Here is a 17,073-nt window from a genome sequence, read left to right as displayed (position 1 = left end):
AGCTTTGGGTCTGCATGACCTGTCTCTTCACATGCTCCAGCAGATCTCAGATGGGGTAGATGTTGGGGTGGGCCAACTCACAGCCCTAATTCTGGGCTTGGGTGGTTGCTGGGTTAGTCAGCCTGCCAGCTATCCCTCATCCTCACCACCAGGTTGAGCTCTCCAGCATTGCCCTGACTAGCTCACCCTAAGGAGCAAGGAGCAGAGCCGGTATAGCACTCTACCAAGACATAGCCTCTCAGGAGAGACAAACCTGGGGAGTTGTTAGGGACACATTATCACAGAGGAGACACGGATTAGCTCATCTAGATACAAATGTCCTAGACAGGAAAGCAGTGCATTTTAGATGTGTCTGTGTATAAGTAGGTTAGAGATTGAAACATTAGTATCCTAGCAACACTTGAAAGTAGAGTGCACATGCATCTGGAAACTGCAGGTCTGACTTCTGACCGCAGACTGGCCTATGGGTGGTTCATGCAGTTTCCTGAGGTGAGCACACTTCCCTGTACCTCTTTAGGCCTGGGTCTTACCTGTAAGGTAGAGACTGGAACTGGTGGTTCTCCTGCTCCCTCCAGGCCGTGAGTTGAAATTTCTAGTGCAGCCCGAGATAGCAGCTCCCAATACTGCACCCAGGGTAGCAAAAATATGCCTATAGAGTAGCTGGGACTTAGAAAATACTCTTATCTATCTGAGGGCCAGACTTTTCTGAGGGGTAAATAAGGGAACATACGCTTTCTGATGTCTGATGGTAACTCGGGAAAAAAAGGAACGAGCACACGCTTTCCTGGATGGTAACCTTCTCTTTTACATCATCTTAAAGAGTCTCCATCTCCACACAGCTACTTTATACACGCTTTTACATACATAGCACTTGTCTCTCATCTCTCATACTTCTCCTGCACATCCAGCTACATCTCCCTTTCAGGACAGGGACACACACACATTTTGTCATTCATCATTCATTCATTTATTCACTCACCACCTCCTTCATCTCTCACACTTCTCTCTCCAGCACACTTCTACTCCAGCACACACTTCTACTCCAGCATACACTTCTCTCTCTCCAGCACACTTCTACTATAACAAAGCCTCTGGACAAAAACCAGAATCACATTTTCAGGGTCACACGGCACTTATTGAGGAAACAATAAGAAACAGAGCCAAACTAATCACACTGTTTCTTTCAGGCTAGTGATGTCACATTGAGTGGCCAGTGAGTCATGCTTGGCCATGAATGTAGCTCTAAGTGGTCAGAGTTCCCAGATAGAAAGTGACATTGAAGTTCAGGGCTTAAACAGTAAACATAGTGGACTGAACCTTAAGGTTAGGAGTACATGCAGAAAGTTCATTATGCTGGAGTTCATTATGTCTACCAAAGTTGCTTCGTGCCTGACCTTGACTCATCAATAAACACATGGGAATTTGTCCTTGTGTATTAATCTCCAGGGGCAACCAGTTTGGTTTGAATTTGTTCTGAAGTCTAAAATTAGCTGTCTTTGTTCTAGTATTATTTCTATTCCTCAAAATTGTACACTTAAGCAGAAATCATCTTCCTGACCATCCACAGCTATATGTGTACCCAGTCAATGGAATATATTCACAAGATAAACACACAAGCAGTGGGAAAACACCCATAGCTGTTCTTAGGGGAGAAGTGTAGTGGACATGAGAGAAATTACAGACAGAAGCAGCAAGTCATTTACAGCCAATGGTCCCACAGTCTTTACCTAGTGGGGCTCCCCATCTGAGAGTTATTTGTCTGGTGGGTTCACCTGTTGAATACTAGTTGTCACCTGCTGCATACTCCCACAGCCTCCAGCAAATTTCAGAATTGCTGTGCTCTGGATCTAATATGAGCAGGCTAGTATTTCTGTGATTAGATGTTTGCCTGGCTGATCTGAGACGGGACAGGGAATGAAGCAGAAAAGGAAGCTCCAGAGTTTGAGGCCAGCCTGAGATGAACAGCTGATGCCTCGATGTTTGATTTCACTCAGGACTAGGGGCTGCTGCTACCCGCTGCTGTGTTTTCAGTGCTGTAGCAGAAGAGCCCCTTGTTTGGTTTTAGGTTTAGCTTGGGGGGAGGGTGGACCTTTGAATAGAACCCAGGGCCTTGGGCATGCTAGGCAAGTCTTCTTCATTGAGTCATGGCTCCAGGCCTTGGTTTATTTTCAAAGCCTTTGAAAACTAATGATAGAGATAATGGTAATCTAACATGGAAAAGCCCAGTTACATTAAAGGCGTATTGTTAGCATTCATCCAGTACATGATTAATAAATACTTGTGTCCAGGAATAGCATATAGGAGATAATAGTGGGATGCATGGTTTTCATGCTTCAAAGCATAAAGATCCTTCCTATCAGTACATAAACTTACCAGTTTCTGGGGAGAGAGTGGGATTTTTAACCTGTGGAGAAGCTGTAAAAGTCTTCACGGTCAAGCTCTAGCTTTCTTTGGCACCAATGCTAGTAAATTCTCCAGTGTGAAAGTAGTGACCAGATGCCTGTAGGAAATCTTCCTGAATGAGAAATTACCATGCTATCAGATCCTCCAATCCCGTAAGCTTTACGGTCTGTTCAGAATGGCACAGTGGTAAAACACTTTGCAGTTCATTCCAAACATTTGAAAAATTGAAAATGGAAAGCTCATTTTGTGTCTCCATAAGTCCTAAGCAGCTGCTAGATTGGGTTATGGGGCTGTAGGACAAGTCTAACCAAGACAAGGCCGTTTCTTCTTGACCCACCACTTCTAGGGCATCACACTCATCAATTTTATAGCTCAGACTTCAAAGCCTGTGTTCTGAGAGACAGTTGTAAAAAAATCTCAAATTTTTGTCTACTTAAACTAAACTAAGTATTTCTGTGTAATTTTTGTGCCTACCCCCCTCCCGACCATCTACTGATTTTATCTGGAGACCTCTCTAGGCCTGCCTTTCTTTCAGAAACCCTTTCTTTCACCTCACAGCAGTTTTCCTTGATATGGAGCCAGGTCTACAGAATACTCACCTTTTTCTACTTTAGGAATTTCTTACATTTGGGTCTCTGGTGGCTCCCTGTTGTGATGTGTCTTCTCTATGTGTGGAGAGACGTATGGGTCCTGTTCTTAAGTCACAGCATAAACTGAGCTGTTTTGGACAGTGGTCCCAAGGCAGCCAGTTCACTGCAGGCTGCTCTTGCCTCATGCATCCTACTTAAATAACTTGGTATTGCACCATCCATGTTGACTGTTCTCTGAGTTACTCCGCCCTAAAAGCAGGAGGAGGCTGGCTAATGCTATAACCAACTTCCCAACAGCACTGTCTGGTGGAGAGCTGTTGAGGCCCCATCTCTGCTCCATGTATTTGCTCAGCCTCCTACCCATGGCTTCACAACAGCTCTGTACTAGAGGCCAAGGCACCGCTGCTCTGTGCTTCACATGCAGACTGCACATCTCCTTGAGTGTCCCATGTGGAGTTGGCGCCACATTTGGCTCAGGTCTCTTTGGAAATCACATCACTACATTGAGTTCCAGAGCGGGTGGGAAAGCTAGACAATTCTTCTATAGGTCACCTTCAGACCCTGTATTTGCCCTGCACTCCATCTTTTGGGAACTTTGAGCAGAATGGGGGCTACCAACACAGGCCATGTTGGGGGCCCTTAGGATTTTGATTTCTTTGTTGTGTTTCTGTGGAGCTGGAACCCAAGGCCTTCCATGATACATGTAGTGTGCTCCAGAGTCATACCCAAGCTCAGCAGGTAGATCTTTAACAGATCTAAGAGGTGCCGCCAGGTGGGTGAGCGCTTACATGTGCACAGGGCCTGGACTGAGCCCCAGCAGCAGAGAAAGAAAAGAAAATGTCTTCAGAAAAACGAGCATCTATTCCTGCAGTTTCCCTCAGTGGCCATTCTTAAAACTATCTGCTATTTGCAGGTGTTTCTAGGCAGCTTCATGTAGAAAGCAGAATTCCTCTAGGCGTTTACAGAAGAACTGAGGAGTTAGCATGGAGCATCCCTTAAAACAAGACAGAACAAATCCTACAACAGTGTTCCCGGGTCATAAATGTGGAGAGGATCGTGTGTAGGAACATCAACAATGAGCGTTTATAATAGTGAAAACTAAAAAACTACACATTTTATACCAGGAGTTTGTTCACCTGTACTCAGAAGTAATTTAAAAAAAAAAAAAGATGTGTTAAATAAAAGACACAAAAGCGCTGGGCAGTGGTGGTGCATGCCTTTAATCCCAGCACTCAGGAGGCAGAGGCAGGCAGATCTCTGTGAGTTCAAGGCCAGCCTGAGCTAGCTCCAGGATAGGCTCCAAAGCTAGAGAGAAACCCTGTCTCAAAGAAACAAAAACAAAAAAGACACAAAAGCACTTAGAATAATTTTTGTCCAAAAAATGCATAAGTTAATTCATGTTGTTATTATACCTTTTACACTTTTTTTTTTGGACGAATAATAAAAATCCAGAGACAGATATTGGGGCTCAAGTTGAAGATCAAAAAAGCAGAGTGACCAGCCACTCTTACCTCAACCTCAGACCGAAATGGATGATCCTACCCCCACAAATCCTCACACTGAGACTGAGCATGAGACCTGTCTCCTCCCATTTTATATTCTTCTCTAGTACTGGGATTAAGGGCATGCACCACCACTGCCCAGCATATATGACTGACTAGTGTGACTGCTTTGATTAAAAGTGTGTACCACCACTGCCTGGCATGTATTGCTGACTAATGTGGTTGCTTTGCACTCTGATCCAGGGGTCCTCCTCTTTCTTTGCCTCCCCAGCACTAGGATTATAGACACACACTACCGTCCTGGCTTTTCATTTGGGTCCGAGGAATCAGGTTCTCATGTTTGCTAAGCACTTTACAGACTGAGACATCTCCCAGCCTATGTCATAAATTATCAGTCATTCAGTTACTAAAATCTTGTACAGCATGGCCAGGAGAGATTATGTGTGTACTCTTGTCTCTGTCTTCTGGTGAACGTATGTGTGCATGAAGGTTTAGTCATAATATACATGTACTCCAGTTCAGCAAATGCTACCACACGGTTTCCAGCATAGCTGTACCTCTTTGCACTCATACTGTGCAGGAATGTATGAGAAGTCAAGTGGTTCCACACCCTTGTCAGCGTTTGATGATATCTAACCTTTACATTTTTATCCATTCTGATGGATATTTAGTGGTTTCTTATGGTTTTTTTTTAACTCCTGTTTCTATGATAATTAACAAGAATAAATACGTTTGTATGTATTTTCTAGCCTTTCCAAAATATAGTTGATCCTACACATCCCTCAAATTCAACAAACAATTGCAGTTTTAAAATATTCTGGAGAAATAGTTTTAGAAATCAGAACTTGAATTTTTATGCATTGAGCACTCTGTGAGTCCCCAGAGTAAAGCTATCCCTTCTATACCTGCCCACCGTTTTTCTGTTTTGTGTGTCTCTCCATCACTTGTCCTTTGAGCTCTGTTCACCTCCAGTATCAGCTGTGCCTAGACATGTTTTCCCTCATCACTCTCTAAACAATGCGGTATAACAACTGGTTACATAGCGGTTACATGACATTCAGTATTATGAGTAATCTATAGATAAGATATGTAGGTTATATGCAAGTATACCATTTTATTTCATTATTTTTATAGAAATGAAGATTTTGTTGTCCATGAGATATCCTGGAATCTGCAGGAACTTCCTGTAGACACAGACACTGAGTAACAATTGAATCTTTTGTAAACTACTATTCTAATTCCTTGACCTTTTGAATTTGTTGTTTTGCTGTTGCTGGTTTGTAGTTCTTTATGTATTACACTGAGTCCCCATCACACACATGCAAAGCAGATACCTTCTCCCATCTGCCAGCCGCTTTTCCTCTCCTAATGATGTCTTTTAAGAGAAAGAAGTTCTTAGTTTTGTTTTGTGGGGGTTTCTTTGTTTTTCCTTTATTTGAGTTTTCTTGTTTGCTTGTTCATTTGCTTTTAGTTTGTTTTTTTGTTATTTGGATTTTTGGGGTGTTTGTTTTTGCTTTTGTTTTTGTTTTGGGACATAAGACCTCACATAGCCCAGGCCGCTTTTCACCATAATATTACCTGAGGATGACTTTGAGCTCTTGATGTTCTTGTCTCCTGAGTGCTAGAATTACAGGCCTGTTTTGATATAAATTAACTTATTTTGGGGTCTTTTTTATGGTGGGTGTTCTTTTGTGTTCTGCCTAAGAAATCTTTGCACTATAGCCTTGGTAGTGTGTGTGCTGCAGTTGGAAGGGAACAGAAGACAAGCATGGCATTTCTACAGTGTCCCTTCAACTTTCATGGGTGGGGCAGGAGACTTGCTGTGTTTGTGAGCTTGGCTGGTTGTTTGCTTGGTTTTTCTGAGGCAGGTTTTCACTATGTAGCCCAAGATGTCTTTACACACACAATCCTCCTGCCTTTGCCTGAGTCTAAGTTTATAGGCAGGTGGCATTGTGGCCAGCTCTCCTGTTTTCTTTTTCCATGTCTTCCATTCAGATACAGATTTATTCTCCATCAAGAACTGATTCTTTGTATGATTGGGATATGGTAATGTATATGGTAATAGATCATAAAATCCAACCTTTCCCTACCGTACAGATGATACCTTCGCCATAAACTAAGGAAGTTATCATGTTTGTATAGGTTTTTTTTTTCTTACTACATACATTTTCTTATATTCATAGCTGCCTAAGGTTAGGGGTGGCATTGAATCTGTGAGTTAGTTTAAGCAGAATTAATACCGTCTTTGAGTCTCCGTTCCTTGGTCATGTTATATCCTTCCATTTAAGGCACTTTTTACTTTTGTAGTTCTATAGTTTTTAGGTAGACATTTCACTAACCTTTCAAGAAAGCAAGTTAGGTGAGGAAGCGGTCAAGTCATCCTGCTTATTACAGCTGGTCTGAGAGACAGAATACTAGAGAGTACTTGTATTGGAGCTTTTGAAGCTTGATGGGAAAGCTGCAGCCAGCTTAAGAAAGATAGTTCCAGGATCTTTTCAGGATGGGAAAGGTTCCTGTATCCCGAGACTCAGAGAAGAGAGCTTGGAAACACCATTGACTGAAAGGAAAGGGACTTGGCGGGGTTGCCCAGAGGCTACAGGAAGGAGGTTAAAGGGTACTGTGGGGTCATTTTGAGGCAGGATATTTTGTATATGGTGTCACCTTAGTAACAGTGACAGTTTCCTAGACTGGTAAGCACGACCACACCTCTCGGCACCAAACCCCACATGTGGAGTCTTCATGTAATCCAGTCTGCATTTGGAAATCTGGACTTGTTTTAGCAGAGTATACACTTTCTGTTTGCTCTACTGGAGATAATGTCTCTATATCCATTTCCATTTGTCCCTCCTTTGGGATCTAACTGAGATGAAGGTTTAGTAGAAAGCAGCTCTTCCACAAAATCTTTTTTTAAAAGCCACAGCCTCACTCAGATGCATATATCACAGAGAGAGAGAGAGAGAGAGAGAGAGAGAGAGAGAGAGAGAGAGAGAGAGAGAGAATGCCAGAGTCTCACTCACGTGAGCACACTATACACATACAACATTCTTAACCTCCAGTGATCCTCTAGCCTTGGCATCCCAGGTAGCTGGAACCCCAGGAATGCCCCACCAAAGTAGTTCTTCCATAAAACCTTGCAGTATCCAAACGACTGGAAGAACATTTTTCGAATGGATATTTACATATGAGGAAAGTAGGGTGCTGCAATATGGAACTTCAAGCTCACATTACAGAAGGATCTCGCTGACTCAACCTGCCTAATGCTGCAACCCTTTAATACAGTTGCTCAGGTTGTGATGACCCTAGCCATAAAATTATTTCCATTGCTACCTCAATTCTGTGATTTTGCTACTGTTATAAATTGTAATATAAGTATTCTTGGGGCTAGAGGGTTGTCAAAGGGGTCGCGACCCCCAGGTTGAGAAATGCTGCTCTAAAACCATGCCCTAAGATAGATAATTCCTCCTTTAAGTTGTTTTTAGAAGATATTTTGTCCCAGCAAAAAGAAAAATCTATTCCAAAGCCCATAGACACCATGTTATTAATGTAGCAATCTTCTGTTAGTGTGTGTCTACAGGGCTTTCCTGTCTTAAAAATATCTCTGTGGGTACTGGGGATGGGGCTCAGAGTGTTTGCCTAGCATGCACCAGGCCCTGGACTCAATCCCCTGAACCTCCAAACACAAAATATATTTTTTTTTCTTAGCTCTTCTTGTATTTACACATCAGAATGAATTTTAGGGTCAATTATCAAATTCCAGAAACAGTTTTTGGGATTCGACTTGGAAACACAGTGCACTGTTTGGTGAAAATAGATGAGTTTAGCTCCTGTCCTAGATTTTTAAAAGACGCACCAAGACTTAGCATGGTGTAAGTGGCCCTGAGTTCCCAGGTCACGGTCAGCAGCCAGCAGAGAGAAGCCTGCTAGTCTCACCTGGCTGTTGTACTTGAGAAGCACACTCTAGCTCACTCTGGCTCAGAACATCCGGAGGCTGACAGACAGTGGCATTCTCTTTGCCATCTAATCTGCTCTTCCTGGGTGATCTTATGTAGTTAATAACAGTAATTACAAGTTAACCTTTGCCAGGCATTTTCACATGTCATTGTCATTAAATCCTCTAAAACAGCACTGTGAAATGTTGCTGCTCCACCCTCCAGCAGAGAAGAGAGGTCAAGGGGACATCAGCTGAGACCGAAGCCTCCCAGGCACCTGGGTTCTAAACTCTCTTGCACTCAAGTTTTCAGTTCCCCCTTCCTTTCCTGGAGCCCTGCCTGGTATTTGAAAATACCCATCTTCCCGTCTCACTCCTCAGCCAGCACTGTCACGAGTGGTTTCCCTTCTCCTCAGAACCCTACTCTGAGAAGGCTGCGATGTGCACCCCTCCTCTCCCCCGGCTCCTCCCTCTCAGCCCCATTTCATTCCACCTTGTGCTTACAACAGCCACTTCCTGGCTGTTGCCTTCTGCTTAGTCAACAGCTTCTTTTTTTTTTTTTTTTAACATTCTGTGTCATCTTCTAAGAAGCTGGAGGCAGTCTTGCCACTGCCATTCAAAACTACAGGGTCTCCTTGTACTTTGCACGAGATTGGCTCCACGCGTGGAGATCTAGCTCCACGCACAGTCTGGCCCTCAGCTGTCTCTTCAACTCCATCTTCCTCCACCACAGCCCACTGTAGGTAGGCTCCAGCATCCTGAACGGGGCTTTCTTTCCTCTGATCTCCCAAACAACTCTGCTTTGGCTCTGGAGACCCAGATCTTAGCCACCTTTAGTGACTCCTTCTCAGGCTCCTCAGAGTGAAACAAGTGTACATTTTCTCTCACAGCATGTCCTTAGCTGTGCTGGGTTGTGGTGTGCTTGTTGACGTGTTTGCTCTGCCATCAGCCTACAAGGAGTTTCAGGACAAGGACTGTGACTGCTAGAGGTTTAGAGAACTGCCCAGTGGGTACTAAGAACAGCAGAACATTGGGAATGTGTCTCTCCTCAGCGTTGGGCTATGGTATCTGTCAAAATAATCTCCTCAGCTAACTAAGCAGTCTAAGGGCCCTGCTGAAACAGCCATGTGCAGCAAAGGGAAATCTCCCTTGGGCAGAAACACCACACAATGCTGAGATCCTCAACCCACTGGTGCTTGTGAGATTGGAACAGTGAACACAGCCGTCCCCATGAAGTCAGAACTACAAGTTACAGTGTTTGGCCAGGACTTAATCCTGACTTTTCTGGACTCTATTTTCATGGTTAGAGTCTCGAAGCCTGCATGTTTGATCATTCATTTGGATGCAGGGAGGTCAGCTCTATTTGTCTTTCTTGCCTGAAGAATCCCCACTCCCAACACAAGTAAGCTGCCCTCTGCCTCAGCTCCATCTCTCCTTTCTCTTTCAGCTTCAGAGTGAGCTGGAGAAAGTTGAAGGGGACAATGCAGAACTGCAGGAGTTCGCCAACACCATCCTCCAGCAAATAGCCGACCACTGCCCTGACATCCTTGAGCAAGTCGTCAGTGCCCTGGAAGAGTCCTCCTGACGTGCTCCAAGGAGGCTGACCAAGGAGCTAGGAAGGAGAATGTGAGGGACTTCGGTGTCGGAACCGCCTCCACCCCAGACCCTGCCAGCTGGATGTGTGAGTCCAGCCGTTTGTATCTCATCACACTCTGCCTCTACTTTGAATGTTGTCTCTGCGCAAGTCTCCTTGGTCTCCGTGAAGAACTGCCCTGTCATCAGCAGAAGGGAGCTGGGGAGGCTGGCAGCTCTGCCCTTCCCGGAACAGGAAACAAGAAGCCCACTTGCCTCATCTGGAGTTCTGTGCTTTGAAAGCTCCGTGCTGAAGCCTTAGGATGAGTCCTTTCTGCTCAGAGGGTAGAGAAGGGAACAGTGGCCAGGGACAAGGAGAGGGTGCTGCCCTCATGTTTACCAGCCTTGCTGTCATGACCGTCAGATGGAGGCAGGCCTCACTGTGAACCCCGGCCTGTTCCCTGTCTCACTTGCGCTGCTCTCAGCTGGCGGGAGGATGATGTCCACAGTGGTCACCCACTCGCTCTTGTTAAGACCTTCCCACACTTGGCTGTCAGGTCAGTGTGACCTGCTGAGAAGAGGCTTTAACATGAAGGGCCCTGTTGTCACTGCTTGCAGCTTTGCTCCTCCAGAGACGATGTCCCACGGGGCCATGCCGATCCTCCTGAACATTGCCTACAGTGCAGTCTGTCCCTCCACCTTGCCCCAAGCTACTTAGAACAGGGTTGTTAGGGCGTGTGATCCCTGCCCACCTTCTCAGTCTACTCTTAAGGTACATCCTCAGGGTCATAGCCTCATGCCCTACCTAGAAACTGCTTTTGACACAACTGAGTTTGTCTTATCTCATTAACATCCCTCCCTCCCTCCTTTCTTTGATTCATTCATTCATTCATTCAGAAAGTATTATGAAATGTCTGCTGTGTGCATACAGCGTGAGAGGCTGTATTTTCCACCCTTGGAAAAGCCTCTGATAGGGAGTGGTGTGGGGACCCCTGAAACATGCTCAGTTGAGCCGTGGCAGTGAAAGCATAGCTTCTCCCTCCAGCTTCCTGACCTGCAGTCTTTGTCCTCAGTGGGCTTGGCTGACTGAGCCCCTCTTTGCCTGCGAGGTCCCGTGTGGCAGCTGAGGATCATTGCTGTCAGTGTTGTCCCCCTGAGAGGTGTTGTGTGTAGGGGCTGTACTGACCATTCGTGTCAGCTGACTGCACCTGTGCGTGCACACCCCATGGACACGGCAGCACCACGCTGCAGCCAGGTGCAGAGGACAGTGCCATAAGATAATGGCCTGAGAATAGACAGCCTAGCAGGCACCCAGCCCTGCGTGCTCTGAAGCGGACACCTGGAGATGCCCCACCAGCTGCCTCCTCTCTGCCCAGCTACACTCTCAGAAGGATTTAATGCTGCCTGTAAGTCCCTCACAGCCCTCCACCCGGGACCTCACGCAGCTGCCACTACTCCACATTCAGTCACTTCCCCGTTCCCCTTCTTCCCTGCCATACAGTGTTCACTTGTGTGAGACGCCTAGGTCTGAGTGGACTCTGCCAGGAGCCAGAGTGATGATCGCTGCTGCTCAGTTCTCTCAGTTCTTTTTAATTGTCCCATCCATAAATCCCACAGACAACACCGTATTTCAGGATAGGATTTTACACCCATAACAACTGGAACCACCACCTAGTAACAGCTTCACCAGCTATGGTGGAATCCAGAAAACAGTCCCGGTCCACAGGCACAGCCTGGAGCTGACACTGGCCAGCTTGGGGACCACCCCAGACAGACTCCTTGCTGTACCCACTTGGTCTTTGTCTGCCACTCTTTACCTGCTTCCTTCTCTCCGTTTTACAACTTTTCTCCATCAGGTCCCTCCACAGAGGCTGCGGGAAGGCAGATTTGTGGGACAGACATTATCTGATCTCTGCATAGCAAAGGGGTCTCCTCCTCGGGTGGTAATCCTGTGACTCAAATGGTTCTGGAGACTGTGGAGTTTTTGTGGTAGGTGAGGCTAATAGGTTATCTGGCATTCATATCTTGCTGACTTTACGTCATTCACTTAGTCAGAATTCACTAAACGCCTAGCTGCCATTGCACTAGGACATGTCATCCCGTGACGGTCTTCATGCACTTAGGGTCCTCAAGACATCTGGCCTTGAGAGCTCACTGCAGGCTGGCTAGGACCATCCCCATCACCTCCATCCACTGTCAAGCCTCATACCCTTTGCACCTAACATCTCTACCCCAAATGAAGGCCGTCATGAAGATGCAGTAAGAAAATGAGGGCTGGAACCCAGCGTGGGGCTCCTCCTAAAGCAGCAGCATATGAGCCCCGCATCCCAGGTCTTCAGTGAGTGACTGACTGGTGGCACATCTGAACGGGATTAGCAACGACTTAAAGACCGTTAGAGATGGACAAGTCTGAGTGGGCTTCAGCAACCGGAAATGTGGAGGGCATCCTCCAGTTCCCGTCAGCCTTGTTTCTCATGCATCTTCTTGAGGCCTGAGCGTGCCTCTTCCTCACCTGTGGGCCTTAGAAGTTCTAGGAAAGCAGACTGGGCTGTGACGACCGACGGTGTTGCAGGTCAGGCTGTGACTGGCCATATCCCATCCATCTGTTTGGCCTCCTGGGAAGAATATGTTGGCTGACTTTCTCCCTCGGGAGAGATGACGTCAGTGCAGATGGTTCTCACGTGCTACCGTCCTGCCCCTCCACTGCTGACCCTCCTGTGTGACTGAAGCACAGGCCCACTGGCCTCCCTCCAGGTCTTTGAAAAAGGGCAAAGCAAGGATGTGTCGCTAGTGGAATGGGACACCCACAGGCCCGAGTCCCAGCAGACCCCATGTCAGCAGTGCCCGTGACTCTCACGCCTGCCTCCCCAGCCTCCCCTCCTGCCTGCAGAGTCCAGAGCCCAGGAAAGGAAGCAAGAAGGATGAGCTGCACCACAGGCCTGCTGGGCACCCGCCATCACTGCCAGTCTCGGAGCTTTGGACCAGTCCAAGGCATGTTCCCTCCTGTGAACCACGAGGATGTCCAGGGAAGAAGAAAGCACACGGGACCTGGGGATCCTTCTGAACAAAATGGCTGTCTTTACTCTTTCCAAACAGAAACTTTCCAAACTTTTAGTGTCAAAATTGTAACCAAGTGTCTCCTGATTCTTCCCAATGTGTTTGGCAAGTGCTGTGACCCTATTGTAGGTACTTCTCCTGCCTCTTTTGAGGGAGAAGTGATTTTTAGGGGTTGATTTGGGGGAGCGGGTTATCTGTCCCGTCCCGCCACCTCTTTTGTTTCTCTGCTTGTTGATATTGTCTGTGTGATTCAGAGAACTGGGGCAGTTACATTGTGTCCATTGTTGAAAATATTAAAATATTAAAAAGTAGTTATAGAACTGAAAAATTAAGGAGCTTTGTTTTTAAAAATGCAAACCCATAAATAATCATGTTAACGAAGGAATTCAAGCTATGGGCAGCCTAGCTCCTCCCACTCCAGGTTGGTGAGGTGGTAGCCAGGCCAGCCCCTGGGAAACACACTGACCATAATTGAGGTAGGTGACTACCTAAGAACAAGAGACACCCACTCTGTGGAGAAATGAAAATCTGGGGCTCCAAGACTCTCAGTCACGTCAGGGTTTTCTGTACATCCTCAGGACCTCTGGGTAGAGTTTTCAGCATTGTTGAGGGTGACCTGAGGATCACCCTCCCCTCACATGGGATCAAGCCTTGTGTGCCTAGTGCTGTGTGGTAACCTGGGCTTGGGCCTGCTTGCCAGACCACAGGACCTTTTCCTGCCCACTTGGTGCTATTTCATCGTGGCCATTCCACAGGGCAGCCTAGTTAGTCTCCAGAGCCTGCAGGCCAGTGCCATGGATGGCCCTCAGAGCCTGGCTCTCTCTGGCTTCAAATCCCCAATTCTTCTCTTTGAAGCTTTTTAGACTCAAACCCCCTTGGCTCCAGAGATGCCAGAGTCAAGAAAGGAAGTGAGCCAGGCTGAGGCAAGGAGATCCACCCTCTGCCACAGTGAGCACACCAGCCAGGCCCCTCTACCCTGCCACACCAGTATTAAATCCATCCTTGAAAGCATCTGGGCCTGCCTGAGGCAAATGCCAGCCATTGCGCCGGCTTCCCAGTGCAGACCAGGAACCTGTCTTGCGTAGCAGGCTGTCCCAGGATGGGGAATTTGGCTTTGTTCTGCACCCTTGAAGCCTTCAGAAGAGGCATGTTGCACTTTAGTGGGGAGCCCAGAACGCTGGGCACTGGCTTCCTGTAGCTTGAGTCCCTGTAGGTAGCAGTGGTGGCAGCCTGGTGGCTTGTGTGAAACAGCTGCAGCTGCTGCCTTCAACTGTGCACATGCGTGCAGTTACTAGCGTCGAATTGCCGGCCTGATGATGACATTACAAAGACATTGTGTTCTGTTCAATTTTGCCTTGGTAATTATTGTAAACACTCTGTTTGATTTTTTTTCTTTTTTATTCACGAACTAAATCCATCAGGAAATTATAAACTTATTTAAAAACTGTGTGCTGCAGCCTTCTTTAGTCTCTGCCAGCCTGGTCACACCCCTGTGACGAGACTGGATACGGTCTGGAAAAGCAAGGCCCAGCAGTCCCCAGGAAGCCATCTCCAGCGGCAGACTAGAATCTGTGTGCTCCAGGTTCGAGGAGCTCCACGGCAGACTGGCCTGCTGACGCACCCTTAGATTCGCACCCCACTCTGATTATCGCCCAACGTCCACTTCCAACCCTCTTCCCACCCTATTCCCAGTCAGGCCGTGCAATTAGCTCTGACTACATTATGAAAGTGTCCATTACCCAGGACTAGAATAGTTTACACCACGAAGGCAGAGGAACAGGTGTGGCCAGCACTGGGATTTCAGGGGTGCTCTGACGGCCACCTTAGATGCGGGCTGCATCTGTCACCGCATCACCAACACCAAGAGTAAAAGAGCCAGGAGACCCATGCATAATTGTGGACATCATTGTCCCCTCTGGCCCAGCTTGAGACCTTGTGCCCATAAGAAGTGTTCTGGGGCATTTTAGAGAGCACATTCTGGTTAGCTTCATATCTGTGCCTGTCTTAGGAAGGAAGAAACCCATGCTGTGCTTGGCACATTGGCTCATGCCCGTATCCCCAGTACTCAGGAGTCTGTGGGGGAGGATGAGCTGGAGACCAGCCTGGGCCACATAGTGAGACCTGTCTGCTCCCTCTCCCGTCTGTGGAATTATGGCACTTGGCTGAGGGAATCAAGCAGGTCTTTTTCCTGGCAGAGCAGCTGTTTAGACAGACAGACAGGCAAAGGAGTACCTGGCCCTATTCTCCACTGGGGAAGGGCGCTGTGCCTGGTCGCGTCATGAGAAGTGGGAACAGGTGTGACTAGCAGAATGGCCCCTGTGCTGCACAGCACACAGCCACAAGCACAAGCAGAGCACACTAGTCAGCAGTTTCCAGAGTTCCCCATTCATTTTTGTAAACTGACTTATTCACTCCGTTGTCAACCAGAACTTCGCTGCAGAGGGTCCCAAGCTTGCATATGGTGCACAGAAACCCACGCGGGTACACACCAACGTTTTTTAAAATGGGAATAATGAAAACAGACGTGAGGATAAAGCATAATTATGTTTGCCTTCATGAAAGCTCCTTGATAGCACAAGGTTATTCTTCTGCATACCTGTGAGCTGCGGTTTTAAAAGACTCAGCTGTGTGTTGGAGGGGGTGAGGAACAGGATGTAGCTGCAAAGAGATTGGCCCGCCAGTGGGTGCGTGGAGCTGGGTATCAGGTTCTCAAGGTCTACTAGTAAACCGCGCTCCCTCTTCTGAGGGGTGTGAGAGATCTCCCTGATCAGCCTCAGAGACCACATGTCTCTACTGTGCTTTCCCGTTCACCACACATGAGCCCCTTCCCCAGGATCACGCATCCCATTCAAAAATGGCTTCCGTGACCACTGGAGTCACCTGGGTACACAGACCAGTACTATCAGCCTGTTGGCTGACTGGCTGCTAGATTCTGGTGATGGCCTGCTGTACCCCATCCCCACAGCAGTCCCTAGCGAGAACCCACTACCCATTTCATAGATGAGGCACAGACAGGACAAGAACCTTAGTCCAGCCAGCATGGCTTGGCTGAAGACCCAGACATGATAGCTACAATGTGGCTCTATGATGGAATGTGCCCTGTATGGGGAAAGACCTCTGCTGTCCTGAGTAAGTGCCAGCTGGGGAGAGCAACACCTCAGCTGTCCCCGGTTGTCCACACAAACTCATAAGACAGGAACACCTCCCCTCTCCAGGATCTGGAAGGGAGAAGCTGCTAAAGCAGAACAGAGGCCCCGCACAGAGCAGTGTCCGTCAATATGGGATCCGCTGCCTGCTATGGATTCACCTCTGCCTTTTCTGCTAAAGAAGCCAGAATGCAAGCTAAGTAGCCCAGAGCTACACGGTCAGCTAGTGGGAGGCCTGGTCAATGGGTTTCCAGGCTTTTCTGGCTCCTCACAGAGCCCATGGTCCTGTCGTAGGGTCATGGCGTGGTGGCATCAGACAGACTCCTGCCAGCCGCAGAAGGGTGGAGGCATCAAGGCCATGTTGGCTAGGGGTTCAGTGGACATAGAAATGATGTGTCTGACCGGCTCCCTATCAGGTTGGATATGAGTCACACAGTCTTGTGTTGTTAGGCTTCGGGCATCATTGGGTTCCTGAGAATCAGGCAATTAATCACCGTCCTAGCTATCTTCAGGCTAAACTTTCCCAGGAAGGAAGGATGTAGGCTGGTAACACCACACCAATGTTCCTGACACGTACATCACCCTTTTCTGCATCTTCTTAGGAGTAGACAATTTCCACACAGCACACAATGGCTTATGAGGTGCCGTGGTGTGTTTGTTTGTCCCAAAAGTTCATGTCTTTGAAACTTCCAAATTTATGTTGATGGTATTAGCGGTAAGGCTTTTGGAAGGCAATTAGTGTTCAGTGAGGTCATAAGAGAGGCACCCCAGCTGGCACACTACCCCATCACCAATATGGTGTCTTTTGTTGTGTTAGCATGTACTCTACCGGGTACAAGATGATGTCAGCCCTATGTGCTCAGACTCCCAGCCAG

At 47.4% G+C, this 17,073-nt stretch overlaps 1 protein-coding gene across 6 annotated transcripts in view; it reads left to right on the top strand.

The window, feature by feature from the left end:
* Positions 1 to 14,499, top strand: part of Erc1 (ELKS/RAB6-interacting/CAST family member 1) — a 351,181-nt gene extending 336,682 nt beyond the window's left edge. For all 6 annotated transcript variants that reach the window (XM_050148588.1, XM_050148589.1, XM_050148584.1 and 3 more), the window contains one exon: positions 9,871 to 14,499. In XM_050148588.1, the coding sequence (XP_050004545.1) occupies positions 9,871 to 10,008 (138 nt within the window). In that variant the 3' untranslated portion in view covers positions 10,009 to 14,499. The remainder of the gene's footprint in view (positions 1 to 9,870) is intronic.
* The last annotated feature ends 2,574 nt before the right edge of the window (positions 14,500 to 17,073 follow it).

The sequence above is a fragment of the Alexandromys fortis genome, unplaced genomic scaffold, assembly GCF_014885135.2.
Source record: "Alexandromys fortis isolate MF-2015 unplaced genomic scaffold, M_Fortis_MF-2015_v1.1 scaffold_59, whole genome shotgun sequence".
In the NCBI taxonomy this organism is placed as follows: Eukaryota; Metazoa; Chordata; class Mammalia; order Rodentia; family Cricetidae; genus Alexandromys; species Alexandromys fortis.
Note: the sequence above shows the minus strand (reverse complement) of the source record. Positions and strands in the feature narration are given on the sequence as shown.